Here is a 20720-nt window from a genome sequence, read left to right on the forward strand (position 1 = left end):
ATCAAATTAATCGTTAGTTGCAGCCCTAATTTGTATTTCATGTATTTACTTGGGACAGTGCACATTAATCAACACTTGAATAAACAGTGTAAATGCGCCGGGCTTAGCATAAATGCTCATTTTCAGCCGTAGTCCCAAGGCAGGTTTCTAAAATAACACAGTGAGACACAAGACTTTAAAACCGCAATGACAGAAATAAGAACCAAATAAATAAGACATCATAAAACAGACAAGACAAGCAGTTGCAATACACAATTACAAGACAATAGACTTGGACAGACAATTCACTCACAGCTTTAAATACGGGCTGGATTCTGGAAACAGTGTTTAATTGTTTAATGGGTGCATGTCTGATTTATTTTTAGCCAGTGTTTAAGTTTTTTTTGAAAAAGTGGATACCGCATTTCATTGAATAGTCGCAGGGGCGCTAATTAATTTAAAACCTCCTGTCACTCCGGCGTTTACCAGAAGTCTGGGGGATGGCCAAGCATGCGCTAATTATTTTAAAACCTCTTCTCACTCCGGCGCTTACCTTATCATGAAAAGCACATTTAATAAAAAAAAACGTTATTATTGTCTTACCTTTAGGTATAAATGAGTCCATGCCAGCTCCTTTTGAAGAAAAGCATCGATATAGAAGTCTTCCTTATCTTTCTTCAGTTTTAAAAGTCTCTCTGTCTCGATGGAGATCTTCCTTTTAAGTATTACCTCCTGCTTCGATTGAAAGTCCAGTTTAGAAAACTGTTTTATTTTAGATATGTAATCCTCAATGGTAAAAGTCCAAGCAAACAATGGCTGCGCACTCTTGCTGCCGGTTGTCTTCTTCTGCAGCACTCTTCTGCAGTACCAGCAGTCGCAAGAAGGATCAATAGCGCCCTCTACCACCAGGAGGCGGGAGTCATTTAATGACTCATATTTGACCTGGCGGAAGTGCCAAGCATGCGCTAATTATTTTGCGAAACGAGTTTGACCCGGCTGTAATTCGAGGCATGCGAATACCATATTCCCGGCGCCAATTCAAGGAAATATGGTAGTTATCACAGTCTCTAATGTGTGTGGGCAACTTATTCCAGGATTGTGTTCGTCTTACAGAGGTGACCATTTGACCGAATTTTGTCCTACGTCTTGGTGTATTGCACTCACCTCTGGACAAGGCCCTAGTTGTCCGTCCTTCACTGTTTCTCCTCTGAATGAATTCATCTAATGGTGGGGGTGCAAGCGCATTTAAAACTTTGTAGATGAGACAAACATCCATTAAGATCTGGTAGCTATCCAGATCAAGAATGTTACATTTTTTTAGAATAATACAATTGTGGAAGTACATTGGTTTCCTGTCAAGGATTTTAACTGCCCTTTTGAAGAGAGACTTGATGGGTTTTGGTACAGTTTCATTGTGAAACAATAATTTATATGTGAGTATAATAATGGCGTGCATATAGACTTTAGCCGTCTTGGAAGTGAGGAATGGTCTTATATGAATTAAATTTGACAGATTGTAATGATAGTTGTGATTTTTTTTAACATGCGCTTTGAATGATGAATCTGTCGTCAGGGAAAGCACTAAAATTGTGACGACCTGTCAAGTCAGGTGTCACATAATCTAATGTTTCCTTATTTTCTGCATTTGTTTCCTGTTTTGCGCTCCTATTTTAGCTCCTCTTCCTGTCTGGCTCCCCGAGCGCTGCTTCTCTCACCTGTCCCTGATTGGCAACCTGAGCACACTTGTTCTGTTCTATATATGCCTGTCTTGCCCTCCAGTTAGGAGTCGAGGATTGAAACTGTTACGTTCATTACATACTGCGTGTTGCTGTGGGCTTTGTTTAGAATTAAAAACATGTATCTAACATGCACGGCGTTCTCCTGGCCCCTGCGTCCTGAGGCCACAATTACCGCAGCGATGCGCGTCCCTTGACGAAAATAGTCCAAAAACGTTTAATTCGGTCCTTCCTCAGAGTAAGTGAAATAAAATTAGAAGGCCACCTGCTTAGTGACCTTGTGTAAGTAAGTAAGTACATTTTATTTATAAAGCGCTTTTCAGAGATAAAATCACAAAGCGCTGTACAAAACATAGGTAAATTAATTTTAAAACAACAGGGGCAACATCATAAAAAGGATACAAAGGTAATTAAAAATAATAGGTAAAAGGAGCATTAACTAAAAGCTTTACTACAAAGAGAAGTTTTCAAATTTCTTAAAACTGTCAACACTGTCAAGATCACGAAGGGACTGGTGCAAATTGTTCCAGAGTCTGGGAGCTATAGCCAGGAATGCCAGGTCTCCACGGGTTTTAAAACAAGTTTTCGGGATCTTTAGAAGACCCTGGCCTGAAGAACGAAGGCTGCGAATTGAAGAGTAGGGGCATAGCAAGTCAGTGATGTACTGAGGTAACCTGACTCTCGCCAGATCCTTGTAGTTCGCTGAGCTCCACACAAGGATCTTGGAAAAAAAATCATTGTATGTGATTGGATAAACCACTTGTCCGTTATCTTGAATGACGTGCTACTTCAACCACTCACATCGGAATCAACCCGTGACGCTGATGAGAGTGACGCTGGGAAATCCAAACCCGGTCGGAAGAAGAGACAAAACATCTTTGCCACCAATAAATGCCTTCAAAACCGTTCTGTGTTCCTCTTTTAAAGAATGAGTATTCGATAGATTCGACAAAACAGTTGAAATAGCAGAATCAATGTCAGCACACGACTCCTCGCTCCGTGCCGCCATTGTTGTTTGAATCCAACAGTCGCTATGGCGCTACGCCACATCTATGAAATCCCGCCCGGCGATCCTGATTAGTTCATTATTTGTTGCTATCTTGGAGGAGTTTGCTATTCCTTTGAGCCCAGATCCTTGTGTGGAGCTCAGCGAACTACAAGGGTCTGGCGAGAGTCTTGTTAGTACTGAGGGGCCCCACCGTGCAATGCACGGAATGTCAGGGCTAGAATTTTAAACTCGATGCGGAATTTAACTGGAAGCCAATGAAGACTGGATAAAACGGGGGTGATATGGGCTGTTCCGGGTGCACCGGTCAAAAGTCTGGTTAGAGTGTCCGCCCTGACTGGAAGGTCGTGAGTTCAAACCCCGGCCGAGTCATACCAAATACTATAAAAAATGGGACCCATTGCCTCCCTGCATGGCACTCAGCATCAAGGGTTGGAATTGGGCGTTAAATCACCAAAATGATTCCCGAGCGCAGCCACCGCTGCTGCTCACTGCTCCCCTCACCTCCCAGGGGGTGAACATGTGGATGGGTCAACTTTATTGTCTCTGAAAAGTGTTTTGTGGTGTGTTAAAGAGATTAATTGGATTTACTATAGACAAAAATGGTTTCGGTTTTCAACGGACCCTTTGAGAGGGATTACGATTAACGAAAGCCGAGGTATTGCAAAGGTACCTGGACAAATGGTCTTTATTTTGACAATAACACTTTGTATTAGGGTTGTACGATATACCGGTATTAGTATATTACAGCGATACTAATGAATCATATTCGCGCCCGCGTCGTCGTCACGCCGTGTCATTGCTGGTTTACTAGCAGACGAGCATGTTCGGCAGCGCACAATCACGGAGTACTTACAAGCAGACACAGTGTGTAGACAGAAAAGGGAGAACAGACGCATTTTGGCTTAAAACTAAAGATAAAGGTGAAGTTATAACACTGAAACGCCCTCAGGAAGAGTGGCTTTAAGACATGGTTAGCTAGCTAGCGGCTAAAGTCCAGCTCCAGTCGGCAGTGTTTTAGCTACTTCTAAATCACTAATCCTGGCCTCCATGGTGACAAATAAAGTAAGTTTCTTACAAGTATCATCCCTGCAGGACGAGGAATAGCTAAACATGCTTCACTACACACCGTAGCTCACTGGCGCCAAAATGTAAACAAATGCCATTGGTGGATCTACACCTAACATCCACAGTAATGAATTACAGTACAAGTACAGTAGCGCATCTAGTCGATACTACTATGATTAAGTCGATATTTTTTGGCATCACAACATCTTCTTTCGTTTTTTATATTTATAAACTCAGGAAATATGTCCCTGGACACATGAGGACTTTGAATACGACCAATGTATGATCCTGTAACGACTTGATATCGGATTGATACCCAAATTTGTGATATCATCCAAAACTAATGTAAAGTATCACACAACAGAAGAATAAGTGATTATTACATTTTAACAGAAGTGTAGATTGTTTATTGAATGGATCCCCATTAGCTGACGCCAAAGCGACTGCTAGTCTTCCTGGTGTCCATATAGGAGCATACAAAATAAAAATACAAAGAATACATGCATTACCAAACATTATACAAAGGAAAAATACAACATAAGATAAAAAAAAGCTAGTTAAACCCAGTATTAAAAATTCACGTCATGTGGGCAGCTGCAATAGGTGTAAATTCAAAGCTGTCTTGAATGACAATTTACTTTGTGAGAGATTAATGTGAGAGGGCAACCGATTCCAGAATGATATACATCTATACACGACTGTATGTTTGAGGAGATTGGTCCTGGGAGCAGGAAGTGCCAAATAGCCATTGCTGGTGTAGTAAATTGTCCAGAGCTTAAACAGCAACAAAAGTGAATTTAGTACAACAAGTTTATTTTCTCATAGTCAAAAGTGCATAAGTTGGATTTTTCCTTGTGCGTCATGATTTTGTGGTCTTCGACATGTTTGTTTTGCAACATCCTTGAATCCCTTAATCATACTTAGACAATCAAAACATTCTGTAGACAGGTTGGCACGACTTAATATTCATGACACTGGCATTCCTAGTGTCATGAATATGTGTGTTAGTTGATTTTAAAAACTGTTTGTAAAAGTAATCTGGTGATTGATCTAACATAATAGTTCTAAAGAACATAAGGAGACTACAATGCATCTTTTGTTCAGCAGACAACCAGGACAGGCGTGAATGCATAAATGAAATATTAGTGCGCAAAGAACATTTAAGTACCAATCTAGCCGCTCTACATAGAACATGTTAGCGCAGCAACAAAAGTGAATTTAGTACAACAAGTTTATTTTCTCATAGTCAAAAGTGCATAAGTTGGATTTTTCCTTGTGCGTCATGATTTTGTGGTCTTCGACATATTTGTTTTGCAACATCCTTGAATCCCTTAATCATACTTAGACAATCAAAACATTCTGTAGACAGGTCGGCACGACTTAATATTCATGACACTGGCATTCCTAGTGTCATGAATATGTGTGTTAGTTGATTTTAAAAACTGTTTGTAAAAGTAATCTGGTGATTGATCTAACATAATAGTTCTAAAGAACGTAAGGAGACTACAATGCATCTTTTGTTCAGCAGACAACCAGGACAGGCGTGAATGCATAAATGAAATATTAGTGCGCAAAGAACATTTAAGTACCAATCTAGCCGCTCTAGATAGAACATGTTAGCGCAGTGGTTCTTAACCTGGGTTCGATCGAACCCTAGGGGTTCGGTGAGTCGGCATCAGGGGTTCGGCGGAGCCTCCGCCACGGAGGTAAAGACACATCCGACTTACCGTGTAAATAAAAACTTCTCCCTATCAGCGTATTATGGATGCCCCCAAACAATGTTCCCTCTAATTTTCCATCTGATTTGCAGGTTTTTGGATTGATGGATTGAAACTTTTACAAAGGAAGAGAATACATTACATGAAACAGTACAGTTTACACAGTACAGTACATATTCCGTACAATTGACCACTAAATGGTAACACCCGAATAAGTTTTTCAACTTGTTTAAGTCGGTGTCCACGTTAATCAATTCATGGTAATGTGTGTAAGGTGTGTAATTTGTTGTGAGTTCATGCACTGTGTTGGTTTTGTTCTTTCAACAAGGTGATGTTCATGCACGGTTCATTTTGTGGACCAGTAAAAAAACATATGACTTTTTCCTGGATTTGAAAAAAAATAAAAATAAAATATTTTTCACTAAAGAAGGGTTCGGTGAATGCGCATATGAAACCGGTGGAGTTCGGTACCGCCAACAAGGTTAAGAACCACTGTGTTAGAGAGAAAGTAAGCAGATATTAACAGTACATGAACAAGTAGATTAATAATTCATTTTCTACCACTTGTCCTTAATAATGTTGACAAAATAATAGAATGGAAAATGACACAATATGTTAGTGCATATGTCAGCAGCTAAATTAGGAAGGCTTTGTTTGCTTACTTACTAATAAAACACAAGTTGTCTCGTATGTTCACTATTTTATTTAAGGACAAACTTGCAATAAGAATTATATGTTTAATGTAACGTAAGATTTTTTTGGTTAAAATAACGGCAATAATGCCCCTTTATTTTAAAAAGTACCGAAAATATAGAAATAATCTTGCTACCGGTATCAAAATATTGGTATCGGTACAACACTACTTTGTATACAGAACTGAATGAAAATGGGAAATAGGCGATGGGTCATCTGCCATGTGTTTGTGCTGAAAGGAGCTGTCACAGAGTCCCAGAGAGAGTGGCACCGAGGAGCTGAGGTCAGAGAGGCGTTGTGACTGTGGAACTGTCTGAGGAGACAGAAGTAGAAAGCTTGTAACTGTAACAAATGGCCTTTCATACAAAGGGTGAGAATAGCACTGCGAAGCCCTAATGGGACTAATGTCGACGCAAGAGTACAGAGAAGGGGAAATAAATGAGAGGTAGAAAGTGCACATGAGAGACATAACATGAAAGCTGAGGGCAGAAAGTGTCTGAAAGGTTGATGCTGGAATTACGGTCCCTAAATCCCACCGTGCTTAGGGGATGGACGTCAGACGCAGGATTGCAGGTTTGATTAAAGAAGAGGACAGCTGTAGAGGCTGATATTTAGTTAGATTGGCCGCACGCTTTTCTGAGAGAGAGAGAGTGTTTTCTTGTAATGATATTTGTTTTTCCCTTCGGTAAATGTCTGGATGAATAAATATCACTTCAGGAGAGGAATCATGATGTGTTTTTTGATGACTTAGGAACTTTTCATTTTCTGGGTTTCAGCAGTGACATTGGATTAGAGGTGAATGAGAGGGAAGATAGACTCAACAGTAAGTATGTAAAACTTGGTAAAAAAAAAAATGTAATAATAATTTCCATATTAGTAACGTGAATCTTACAACATTTTAAATAATAATGATGAATGGGTTATACTTGTATAGCGCTTTTCTACCTTCAAGGTACTCAAAGCGCTTTGACAGTATTTCCACATTCACACACACATTCACACACTGATGGCGGGAGCTGCCATGCAAGGCGCTAACCAGCAGCCATCAGGAGCAAGGGTGAAGTGTCTTGCCCAAGGACACAACGGATGTGACTAGGATGGTAGAAGGTGGGGATTGAACCCCAGTAACCAGCAACCCTGCGATTGCTGGCACGGCCACTCTACCAACTTCGCCATGCCGTCCCTTTTAAGAGTCGATTCAGATTCTTGGGGTGATAATTTCATTCAGGATTGATTCTCAATTTAACACAATTCAAACTCTTGCAATATGTTATTTGGTGTATAAATAGGAGCTTTTTAACCTGCAACCTATGTGTATGACAATGTATGACATATACCCAGAGAGATTAAGCGCAGAGATGGCCTAAAAATATGTTTTTAAAAATGTTTTAAATGTTTTTATTTTGAATCGATTCACAATCATAATCAGTGTGGAAAAGTAGTTAGTTATAGTTACAAATTACTTCTCCGAAAAAGTAATTGAGTTAGTAACTGGGTTGTCATGATCCGTTACCCGGATGATGGCATGATGTATGTTTTTGGTAATGTTTCTGTGTTAGTCTGTTTCCTGGGTGCACCCTCTTTCCCTGTTTACTGTTGGTTTCCATGGGCACTGATTCTCCTCACCTGTCTTAGTTTAGCAATTAGTGTTCCCACCAGGTGTTTTGGTTAATCACTCCCCTTTATAGTGTGCGGTCACCCAGCAGTAGTTGCTGGGTCAATCTGTTACGTCTTCGACGCATGGCTGCGATTGTTGTGTTCCTTCCAAGGCAGGAGACAAGCAGGAGTGTCGTGGAGGTAAGATGAAGTATTCTTTTAATAAATTAAAGGCAAGACAAAAATACAAAACTGAGGACGCTATGAAGCGTGGAGGAGAACAAAACCAAAATGTCACCATAGGTGAAAAAACGAGGAAAGCTAGACTTTGCTACAGCGATGAGAAAAAAACATGAGACGTAAATGTTGCCTACAGCAAATATTGACCCAGCAACTACTGCTGGGTGACCGCACACTATAAAGGGGAGTGATTAACCAAAACACCTGGTGGGAACACTAATTGCTAAACTAAGACAGGTGAGGATAATCAGTGCCCATGGAAACCAACAGTAAACAGGGAAAGAGGGTGCACCCAGGAAACAGACTAACACAGAAACATTACCAAAAACATACATCATGCCATCATCCGGGTAACGGATCATGACATGGGTTACCTCATTATAAGAGTAACTAGTTACTCAGCAAAGGAACTGAGACATTATTTTTCATTTTGTTATGTTATACGTTTGATAACATCTTTAACGTCAAATATGTTTGTATTAACTGGTTGAAGAATAAAAACACTGTTTACAGTATTTCAGAACATTTGGCATTTATCTAAACTCAATAGAGTGCAGTGTGCAATATGATATGCATAGAAATAAAATGTCTAAAAAAAATATATCCCATAAAATAACATTAAATGCTGAATTGAACTTGGGTAAAAAATAACAAAAGAGCATTTGACCTTTAAGTAAAATAAATGATCCTTCATCCTTATTGTATCAACCATCACAACATTTATCTTAACTAAATGGCCTAATTCTTAAATTGAGTTTAACCTTAAGTAGGATTTCACACACAATAGTCAATAGTTACAAAAACTAAAAAAGTACAGTTGTCTTATGAATAATACAAAAACCTTTTTCTCAAACTAGTTTATCATCCGGTCAGCTGCATCGTGTCTCAACATTTCTGTAGTGTCCACTTCTTTTACACAAAAACACATAAAAACATTTTTTTTTTGCTGGGCTTCTGGCTAAGCAGGTATGAATGTGTGTTGTAAAGCAGGGAGTTACCATGCATGCCTTCATCAAAATGTCTTTATGAGTGCGGGAGAAGCTCACTTACAGTCTGTAGATGTCACGATGACTCGCCGGGTGATGGCGTCCAAAATAAAAAAGTGCCCTCTTTACTGTTCACATGTTACGGCGTGGAACTAATCCAGACAATTTTGGCTTTGTCGCTGCTGGAGTGAATTTCAACTTTCTTAACAAGGAAGGATTGATCTGATTGGCCCGACATTGTTGCTAAGCCCCAGTCCCCAAATCCTGTCTCTTATTTGACGCTATTAAAAAAATGTGATTGGATATATGATGTTTTCAAATGACCGTAATTCTTGAACTATACAAAGTATTTCAATGGTTGCAATCTGCGCTTTTGCATGATATACTAGTTACTATGGTAATCTAATTAGTTACTAAGGTCATCTAAGTCAGTGTTTTTCAACCTTTTCTGAGGCAAGGCACATTTTTTTCATTAAAAAATACGGAGGCACACCACCAGCAGGAAACGTTAATAAAATGAAACTCCACCAGGTCGTCGTGCCCTATTTTGAGTTTGTTTGTGTTTCCATGTGTGTAGTACTTTAGTTCTTGTCTTGCGCTGTTATTTTGGTGGCCCTTCCTGTTTTGTTGGTGTTTTCCTGTAGCAGTTTCATGTCTTCCTTCGAGCGCTATTCCCCGCACCTGCTTTTTGTTAGCAAGCAAGACTATTTAAGTTGTTGTTATCCTTCTTTGTGTGGACATTGTTGATTGTCATGTCATGTACGGATGTACTTTGTGGACGCCGTAAGTTTTTGCTGTCGTCCAGCATTTTGTTTCTGTTTACTTTGTAGCCAGTTCAGTTTTACTTTCGCTTTGCATAGCCATTGCCTTTTCCTTTCCCTTTTGTTCATTTTTGGTTTAAGCATTGCATACCTTTTTTACCTACACGCTGCCTCCCGCTGCGGTCTGCATATTGGGATCACAACGAAATCATCCTCGTCTCACCCGACACATTCTGACTTTTACAAAGCAATGAACTACCTGCTGCCACCTACTGACATGGAGTATTACATGGTTACCCTGCCGAGTTCTACACAACACAGACACTAAGCAACGGCACATTATTTGCAAATTATAATTATTGGTTTGCAAAAAATATATTTTTTGGACCAATTAGGTGAAGTTGCATAATTTCCCACGGCACACCAGACAATATGTCACGGCACACTAGTGTGAAAAAAAAATTACACATATTACTGGTATAAACATCATTATAAGTCAAATTTGCATAATTATTTTTAGCTGACCATGTTTTAGAACACAGGTGTCAAACTCAAGGCCCGGGGGCCAAATGTGGCCCGCCACTTACTTTTTATTTGCCCCCCCGGAAGCCTGGAAATAAAAAATGTGTCAAAGTACTGTAACGTTTCTTCCCAAATGTATTATTTCTTTCTATTTTGGGAGGGGGAAAAAAAGTACTCTCTGTAATCGCAAATTATGTTAACTTAAATATTGTCTAATTATGCAAAAATATATTATCAAACATTCAAACCATTTTTTAAATACAAATAAATGCTAATAATAATGATTTCAAAGCAAGTTATCCATCAAATTGTGCAATGTAAAAGTAGCAAAAGATTTCATTGTAAAATTGTGAAATTTACTGTGGTTTTTACAGCATTTTTCCCTAAATGGAAGAAAAACTGTAATTTTTTTTACTGTAATTACTGTGGTGCCGTTTTGGCATTTACAGTAATACACCGAAATAGCTACAGTTGTTGATTTGCGGTAAAAAAAACAAAAAAACAGCTCAGGTATCAAAATGTTACTGTAATATTGCATTTTTTATCATTATTTACAGTAAAAAAAAAACTAATTTCACAGTAAAATTCTGGCAACTGAGCTGCCTTTTTTTAACCATAAAAACAGCAGTACTGTTTTTCCATTTACAGTAATATACACTAAATTTTAAAGTGAAATTATTGCGACTTATCGTATTTTTTTTACATTTTAGTTTTTCAAAATCGACTAATAAAATGCATTGGAAAATTGTGCAATAATAGTATTCACTGTGGCCCTCAGTGAAAACAACTTTGACACCTCTGTTTTAGAAGATACAAAATCTTTTCAGCACAGACTTCTCTCACTATTGCAAGCAAACCTGAGCTAATCTGCCCTGACCTTTAGCAGCACGCTTTGCTTTCTCGTTACTGCATCGGTGTCTTCGTTAAAGCGAGCATGAGGACCGTGCGGGATGCTGATGGTGCTGTTTCTAGCAAAGCATTCCCAGTAAACCACTTAGTGCTGCCCACCCGAGAACCAAATGGAAAGATGACAATGCCTAAGCAGCTAATAGAAATAGTTTGTTGTGCTGCCGAAAATGTCAAAGTCTCATTTGCAACTGAATAATAACCTTGTGCACAAAGGGAAACGGGCGCACCTCACACAGTGGACATAACAGGCTTAAAGTCACATTGGGATGAGGGAGGGGAGCGAGGGAAGAAGTGATAAATGAGACTGGGATGAGCGGGACGTAGAGAAACAATGGAGGGAGTCGTGTTTCACTTGGGAGAACACTGAAACGGATGAAGGTTTTTAAGGAGAAAGGGTGAACCGTGTGTGGGTGGGGTGAGTGGCCAAAATGAAGGATGAGAGGAAGGGAGTCCAGAGAGAGTAATGAAAGAGGAACTGGAATAACTAATGAGGAGGAGGAGTAGAAAGCGACAAGATGAGAGGAAGAGGAAGAAGTAATGGAAGGGAATGGAAACACGGTGCAGTGCATGAACCAATAAGTGGCATAGAGAAGAAGCTGGAGCTGATGAAGATTTTCGTTTTCATCGCTTCAAGGCAGAAATTGTTTTTTTTTCTAAATGTAACAAGCCTGAACAAGACTAACGCCGTGAAAAATAAAGATCCAAGTATCTGTTTCGCGCCGATCGATCTCTGCTGCAGGATTCACTTGATGAGTCAGTTCCTTACTTGGAAATGTGTTGTTTTTTTTAATATCATTTTTTTAAATCCGTCCTTTCTAATCCATTTTCTACCGCTTGTTACTCTCGGTGTCTCCTAGCTGCGCTCTTTCAGTCAATTAGTGTGCAAGGAATATACATACACACTCCGGCCCCCGGCCAAATTGTCTTAACCCAATGCGGCCCCATACCACCAAACACCCAAGCGGGGGTGTATATTGTAGCGTCCCGGAAGCGTTAGTGCTGCAAAGGGTTCTGGGTATTTGTTCTGTTGTGTTTATGTTGTGTTACGGTGCGGATGTTCTCCCAAAATGTGTTTGTCATTCTTGTTTGGTGTGGGTTCACACAGTGTGGCGTATATTTCTAACAGTGTAAAAGTTGTTTATACGGGCACCCTCAGTGTAACCTGTATCGCTGTTGATTAAGTATGCCTTGCATTCACATGTTTGTGCATACAGACGCCGCACATATTTTGTGATCGGGCCGGCACGTTGTTAGAATGGATGAAAAGCAGACGTGACGACAGCTCGTAGTCGACGTTAAAGGCAGTGTCTTTAAGGCACGCCCCCAAGACTGTGGTCCCGGCGGACTACGAGATATAATGACTGATGAACACCTTCGTTCGATAATGAAGGTTGCCTCAGCTCAGAGCCTGAGCCCCGACATTAATGAACTAGCATCCAAGAAAAAATGGCAGGTATCTGGCTTGGGCACATCAGATTAGATCAGTGTGTTGCAAACTGAGCAGTTTAAAGTCCTGAATGGTTGGTTTATTCATTGTGATTTTATTTTCAAATGTATTAGCCTGTGGAAACAGTTAATGTTGATATTTACCTCAGAAGGCTGCAAATAGAAAAGAGGCATTCAATTTTTATTTAAATTGTATTTGATATGCCATTGATATTGCATGTCACTATAAAGTTACACTACCGTTCAAAAGTTTCACATTGAAATGTCCTTATTTTTGAAGGAAAAGCATTGTACTTTTTAATGAAGATAACTTTAAACTAGTCTTAACTTTAACGAAATACACTCTATACATTGCTAATGTGGTAAATGACTATTCTAGCTGCAAATTTCTGGGTTTTGGTGCAATATCTACATAGGTGTACAGAGGCCCATTTCCAGCAACTATCACTCCAGTGTTCTAATGGTACAATGTGTTTGCTCAGAAGGCTAATTGATGATTAGAAAACCCTTGTGCAATCATGTTCACACATCTGAAAACAGTTTAGCTCGTTACAGAAGCTACAAAACTGACCTTCCTTTGAGCAGATTGAGTTTCTGGAGCATCACATTTGTGGGGTCAATTAAACGCTCAAAATGGCCAGAAAAAGAGAACTTTCATCTGAAACTCGACAGTCTATTCTTGTTCTTAGAAACGAAGGCTATTCCACAAATTTGTTTGGGTGACCCCAAACTTTTGAACGGTAGTGTATATAAGCCTTGCTTGTTCAATATTCAATGCAAAACTTGTTTGGGTCCCTATTAAAAGGTTAATTTGTTCAACCTTGGCCCGCGGCTTTGTTCAGTTTTAAATTTTGGCCCACTCTGTATTTGAGTTTGACGCCCCTGATTCTAAGAGTTTATGTCTTCTCTCCTTAATCTTCCTTAACTCTCATTCAAACTTTCTGTCCTCCCCAGGGCGAGTGCTCGGCCAAGTGCCACAACATGTTCATCATAGAGACGGTGTGCGTGGCCTGGTTCTCCCTGGAGTTCGCCCTGCGCTTCATTCAGGCCCGCAGCAAGTTGGACTTCCTCCGCGGGCCGCTCAACATCATCGACGCCATGGCCATCCTGCCTTACTACGTGTCCTTGGTGGTGAAAGAGGAGGACCCGTCCATGGAAAACGATCGCCCGGGTGGAGGCAAAGGCTACTTGGACAAGCTGGGTCTGGTGTTGAGGATCTTACGGGCGTTGAGGATTCTTTATGTGATGCGATTGGCCCGTCACTCTCTGGGCCTGCAGACGCTAGGACTGACGGTCAGGCGCAGCACACGGGAGTTCGGCTTGCTCTTGCTTTTTCTCTGCGTTGCCGTCACCCTCTTCTCCCCGCTGGTCCACCTGGCTGAAAGTGAGCTCACGGGCACCCACGACTTCAGCAGCATCCCCGCCTCGTACTGGTGGGCCATCATCTCCATGACTACCGTTGGCTATGGCGATATGGTGCCCAGATCCATCCCCGGACAGGTCGTGGCCCTGAGCAGCATTCTCAGTGGGATCCTCATCATGGCCTTCCCCGCTACCTCTATCTTCCACATGTTCTCCCGCTCCTACCAAGAGCTGAAGATGGAGCACGACCGCTTGTTCAAAGAGGAGTGCGCCGCAGCTGCGGCCGCCGCCGCCGCCGCAGCCAACGCCGCCGGGGATCTGCATGATGCAGGAGAGGGCGTCGATGGAAAACTGGAGGACTCTGCAGCTCTCGGACTCGGATTCCATCTGGATAAGGATCGCAAGCACTCACTTGAGTCTCTGGCTCTGTTAGGGAAAGGCGACGAGGCTGCAGCGAATAATCACAGCGTGCCAGCAGCCGCTTTCTGAACGACCTCCACATTTCTTGCTGTCAATCCAAACCTTCCAGCCTCCTCGCCACATAAAATGAATCGACCATTTCCCCAGCAAAAGGTCTCCCCTTTCCATTTGTACCCAGAATACATTAAAAATATGGAGATTACATCCGTTGCATTTATATCGCTCTCCAGGGTGCTGATGTGGGGCCCCGCAAGTGGATGTGAGCGAAGACATTGGACCGAGAGACCGTTTTTAACCCTTTAAACCCAACGGTGCAGGTCGTCTTATTGAAAGCCTCCGCAGCAATATCCGTAACTGCTTGCTTCCATAAACATGCAATACCCAAAGTTGCTTTTTTTCTTCCACTGTGAAAAAAAAAGAATACTTTGCATCTTAAAGTCTACTAAGTATTACTACTGCTTATTGATATGTTGCCTAGAGTATGAACTGTAAATGACTCATTGGAGACTTCAATAGTCAAACCTGCAGAATTTAATGAGATCCATTACAAGGAATAAGCAATTCTATACCTCTGTTTACTACAACTATAATAGTCTATTCTGACTTAGACCTGCTCAGTGGCCTAGTGGTTAGAGCAGGGGTGTCCAAATTGTTTCCACTGAGGGCCGCACACGGAAAAATGAAAGCATGTGGGGGCCATTATTGATATTTTTCATTTTCAAACCATAACAAAATATATGGAATTTTTTATTTTATTTTACCTTTAGGGGTCCCGGGGACCATAATGGGTCTCAGTTATTAAAATGTTAAAAATAAGTCAAATTTTTATTATCATTTTTTATTTAACGCTTACAGTAAATCTCTATATCAACTTTTTTTTAAAAAAAGGTTTTATGGCTTTTCTGTCAAAAACAACTTTGTTTTTTATAGTAAAACTGAAATATGCAGTATTTAGTAATTAGAGCCCTAAAAGATCAATAATGCAGGACACCATTGATTTTAATTCTTTAATATTTTTGAGTCATCACAGTGAAAAGATACATAAAATACCACTAAATATATTTGGGATCCAAAAGGAGCCCCACTCATAAAGTGATACATTTGTATTTATTTATTTTTTGCTTTCAACACTTAAGTTACGAGATCAACTTCAGATATATCTGTCGATTTTACGTTTGAACTATTATTTTGTTTGTTTTATGCTCTTTTGTCAAAGAAAACTTTGTTTTTATATGGCAACTACACAATATATGCAATATTTACCACATAAAACATTTTAAAGTGAAATATTTGAACTAATTGTAGCTTTGAAAATAATTCATTATAACATGGATTTTTTTTGTCTTTTTTTTTTTTTTTTGAGCAATGGCAAAAAAATAAAAAATAAAGAAAGACAAAATAAATTAAAAAAACAGCCTGCATGGCAGTTTTGTGTCAACATTGCAACTTTCTCTTGTTAGATTTCACCTCATTACGCTTTTTTTAATGTTCTTTTTTATTTTTGCAATAGCATTTCCAGAATGTGTGGCGGGCCGGTAAACAATTATGGCAAATTGCCCCCGGGCCGCACTTTGGACACCCCTGGGTTAGATTGTCCGCCCTGAGATCGGTAGGTCTTGAGTTCAAACTCCGGCCGAGTCATACCAAAGACGATAAAAATGGGACCCATTACCTCCCTGCTTGGCACTCAGCATCAAGGGTTGGAATTGGGGGTTAAATCACCAAAAAATTATTCCCGAGCACGGCCACCGCTGCTGCTCACTGCTCCCCTCACCTCCCAGGGGGTGAACAAGGGGATGGGTCAAATGCAGAGGACACATTTCACCACACCTAGTGTGTGTGTGACAATCATTGGTACTTTCACTTTAACTTTAGTATTTATGTTGTTTATGGATCTCATTAAATAGTGTGGCCAATGATTGTAGGTCATACAGTGGAACCTCCAAAGTCCAACATCTCCAAAGATGGTACATTCTGGAGAAAATGCCTCAAAAGTCCTGAACCCTGGAGTTTAAACCATCATCAAGCGTGACGTCAGGCAAGATCGGCCTAAACTCATTGAGGACAACCTCCACAGGTGTGTTTTGTTTTTTCTTTGGCTTTTATATGGCGCTGACATGGAAGGGAACCAGTGAGAGAAGACCCTAAAACGGTCTGTAGAACATATTGTAACATCTGTCTGTTTAGTACAATATGAGCAATACTATTAATTAGATATAAATATTAGTGCCGTCATTGTTAATGGGATTATTCACAGGGTTGCTGTGGATTAGTTTTAATGAGTCACAATTAAATACAATTCATTTTAATAGTGTTTCATTTAGCATGGGCAAAGAGTCTCCAGAAAAAAGGGACTAAGCATGTTGATTTAACATCATCTTAACATGTTTTTATACACAAAAACATATTGCCACATTAATGTGGACCTGTGACTAGGGCTGGATGATTAATAGAATTTTGATTTTGATTTCATTGTTAGCTTCTCACTAGCATAGAAAACAACATAATCGAAGAAAAACAATTAGAGCCTGGTCTACTTAAGGTTTGCATGTATTAAAACATGTGGAAACAAGATAGCGTACGCTATGAGGGTCTACTGGGCTTGTGCGAAGAGGATTGTGACTCTTAAAGGCCTCCTGAAAGCCACTACTACCGACCACACAGTCTGATAGTTTATATATCAATGATGAAATCTTAACATTGCAACACATGCCAATACGGCCGGGTTAACTTATAAAGTGCAATTTTAAATTTCCCGCTAAACTTCCGGTTGGAAATGTCTTTGGATGATGCGTATGCGCGTGACGTCACGACGGCAACGGAAGTATTCGTACCCAATGTGTCACCATACAAACTGCTCTGTTTTCATCTAACAATTCCACAGTATTCTGGACATCTGTGTTGGTGAATCTTTTGCAATTTGTTTAATGAACAATGGAGATTGCAAAGAAGAAAGTTGTAGGTGGGATCGGTGTATTAGCGGCTGGCTGTAGCAACACAACAAGGAGTACTTACTTGGATAGCAGACGCGCTAGCCGATGCTAGCCGCCAACGCATCTGTGATCGGGTGAAGTCCTTCGTCGCGCCGTCGATTGTTGGAACGCAGGTGAGCACGGGTGTTGATGAGCAGATGAGGGCTGGCTGGCGTAGGTGGAGCGCTAATGTTTTTATCATAGCTCTGTGAGGTCCGGTTGCTAAGTTGCTAAGTTAGCTTCAGCGTCGTTAGCAACAGCATTGTTAAGCTTTGCCAGGCTGAGAATTATTAACCGTGTAGTTACATGTCCATGGTTTAATAGTATTGTTGATCTTCTGTCCATCCTTCCAGTCAGGGATTTATTTATTTTTTTTCTATCTGCATTGGAGCCAGATGCTATCACGTTAGCTCAGTAGCTAAAGAGCTTAGCTGATGTATTGTCGTGGAGATAAAAGTCACTCTGAATATCCATTTCGCGTTCTCGACTCTGATTTTGAAGAGGATATAGTATCTGAGGTGGTTTAAAATACAAATCCGTGATCCACAATAGAAAAAGGAGGGTGTGTGGAATCCAATGAGCCCTTGTACCTAAGTTACGGTCAGCGCGAAAAAAGATACACCCTGCACTGCCTCTCTAGTCCTTCACTCTAACGTTCCTCATCCACAAATCTTTCATCCTCGCTCAAATTAATGGGGTAATCGTCGCTTTCTCGGTCCGAATCTCTCTCGCTCCATTGTAAACAACGGGGAATTGTGTGGAATCCTACCTCCTGTGACGTCACGCTACTTCCGGTATAGGCAAGGCTTTTTTTTTATCAGCGACTAAAAGTTGCGAACTTTATCGTCGTTGTTCTATACTAAATCCTTTCAGCAAAAATATGGCAATATCGCGAAATGATCAAGTATGACACATAGAATGGATCTGCTATCCCCGTTTAAATAAAACAATTTCATTTCAGTAGGCCTTTAAGTGGGCAAAATAAGGAGCACAATCCATTTAGCGTGTCTGTCTTCATTAATATGCAGAACAACTGCTGATCATCACAACGTCCACAATACTGGGAGGAGAAAAGGCAATTGTAATTTTTCAGCAAACACAGAGTGATTTATCAAGACTAAAACTGTTCTGCAGCTGCTCTTTTGTGTTTATATTCAGTATGGCTAGAAAGGACATGCGTATTCTTGTCAACATATTTGGACCGTCAAAAATGTTAATATTAGACATATCGTCTATTCAGCAATATCATTATTTTAATTTTAGAGCTGCCCGATGACTTGAGGGGCTGATTAAAACAAATTCAACTGATGTGTTTTGGCCTTTTTTAAATGATGTTCGTGTTTTCGTTTATATGACAAACAATTTTTGCAATATGCATTTTCTTGCGTCTGGAAACATTCCAGCGCATGCTTGCAGTTTTTGCCAGCATCTCCCAAGGCTAGAAAGTGCGTTCTGTTGTAGATGCACTACTTTGTACATGTCTTCTGCATGATTCAAAACATGGTAGTACATGCAAAATCCTCATTTAGTAGGGCAGTCTGCACCACTTTTGCACCAGTTAGCAAAATTATACGCAGTCTTAGTAAATCACAAGCAACACGCCCACTAATAGTACAAGTACCGTATTTTTCGGAGTATAAGTCGCTCCAGAGTATAAGTCGCACCGGCCGAAAATGCATAATAAAGAAGGAAAAAAACATATATAAGTCGCACTGGAGTATAAGTCGCAGTTTTTGGGGAAATTTATTTGATAAAACCCAACACCAAGAATAGACATTTGAAAGGCAATTTAAAATAAATAAAGAATAGTGAACAACAGGCTGAATAAGTGTACGTTATATGACACATAAATAACCAACTGAGAACGTGCCTGGTATGTTAACGTAACATATTATGGTAAGAGTCATTCAAATAACTATAACATATAGAACATGCTATACGTTTACCAAACAATCTGTCACTCCTAATCGCTAAATCCCATGAAATCTTATACGTCTAGTCTCTTACGTGAATGAGCTAAATAATATTATTTGATATTTTACGCTAATGTGTTAATAATTTCACACATAAGTCGCTCCTGAGTATAAGTCGCACCCCCGGCCAAACTATGAAAAAAACTGCGACTTATAGTCCGAAAAATACGGTACATGCAATTTCAACCTTTTAGCATTTGGTATTTGGATCTTAGTAGATCAGGCCTTAAAGGTTGTATAACTGTTCTGTCATGTTTTGGGGGTTTTTTGTACTCCAAATTCCCATCGAGAGGACCAACATCGACTTATTTGCTATTGTCACTAACGGATCAACTGCACAACACACCTTACTTGATTTTGATTTTGAGTCATTCTGCGCTGCAAATGGGTATATTGACTTTTTTGACCGCATGTTTCATCAGAATAATAATGATGATGGATTCATCTGCAGCAAAATGTTAATTTGGATAGCTCTAATACTAAAAAGATACTAACAAAAGAAGCATCTAGCCCAGGGGTGTCAAACGTACGGCCCGAGGGCCGGATCAGGCCCGCGAACAGGTTTTATCCGGCCCGCGGGATGAGTTTGCTAAGTATAAAAATTAACCTGAAATTTTTGAATGAAAGAAACAGCTGTTTTAAATGTGTCCACTGGATGTCGCAATAGCAATCATTTGTGTCTTTGTAGATGATGCCACATATGTCCAAAATAAACCACGTGATGTTAGTACATCAGTCGAAAAAAATTATCAAACTACACAAATAACATACTGTAATTTATCTCGATAGGTTGAAAATTAACACCATTGAGTTGACTGATGAATGTTATCACATAATTTATTCAGAAAATATAAATAACGACAAATAAAGATAGAATACTATTAAGTGGGGAAAAAATGTAAGTGGGGAAAAACAACAACATTATGATTTGTACGTTCTATTTTTAAACAAAGATCTGGGACCGTACTTATCAAGCTTCTTAGAATTACTCCTAAGAAGTCTGCTAAGAGTTGACTTATGAGTAAAGAAATTATTCTCTGAAAGCTGCACTTAAAAGTTAGTTATCAAGCGTCTTACTCACACTTTCAGCGAAGCGTAGGACTGAATCTTAAGTGTCACACTCAGAGCTGAATTATGACATTACTATGTGCCGTAAACGGAATTTTAGGTGACGTCATTTTTGTGTCCATAGAAATGACCAATCACGGAAGGGAATCCCTTGTCTAAGAATAAAGAAATATCTTAGAAATATTTAAGTGGACAATGGGAGTGTATATTTTGACAATAAACTACAAAATAATACAAAACAAACAAACAATATTGGCAATGAATC

The 20720-nt window shown here is 39.9% G+C and overlaps 1 protein-coding gene across 2 annotated transcripts in view; it reads left to right on the top strand.

Moving 5' to 3' along the window:
* Nucleotides 1-17689, top strand: part of kcng4a (potassium voltage-gated channel, subfamily G, member 4a) — a 140004-nt gene extending 122315 nt beyond the window's left edge. For both annotated transcript variants that reach the window (XM_062035170.1, XM_062035171.1), the window contains exon 4: nt 13615-17689. In XM_062035170.1, coding sequence (XP_061891154.1) covers nt 13615-14511 — 897 coding nt within the window. In that variant the 3' untranslated portion in view covers nt 14512-17689. The remainder of the gene's footprint in view (nt 1-13614) is intronic.
* Nucleotides 17690-20720: the final 3031 nt, after the last annotated feature.

This window comes from Entelurus aequoreus, linkage group LG24 (assembly GCF_033978785.1).
Source record: "Entelurus aequoreus isolate RoL-2023_Sb linkage group LG24, RoL_Eaeq_v1.1, whole genome shotgun sequence".
In the NCBI taxonomy this organism is placed as follows: Eukaryota; Metazoa; Chordata; class Actinopteri; order Syngnathiformes; family Syngnathidae; genus Entelurus; species Entelurus aequoreus.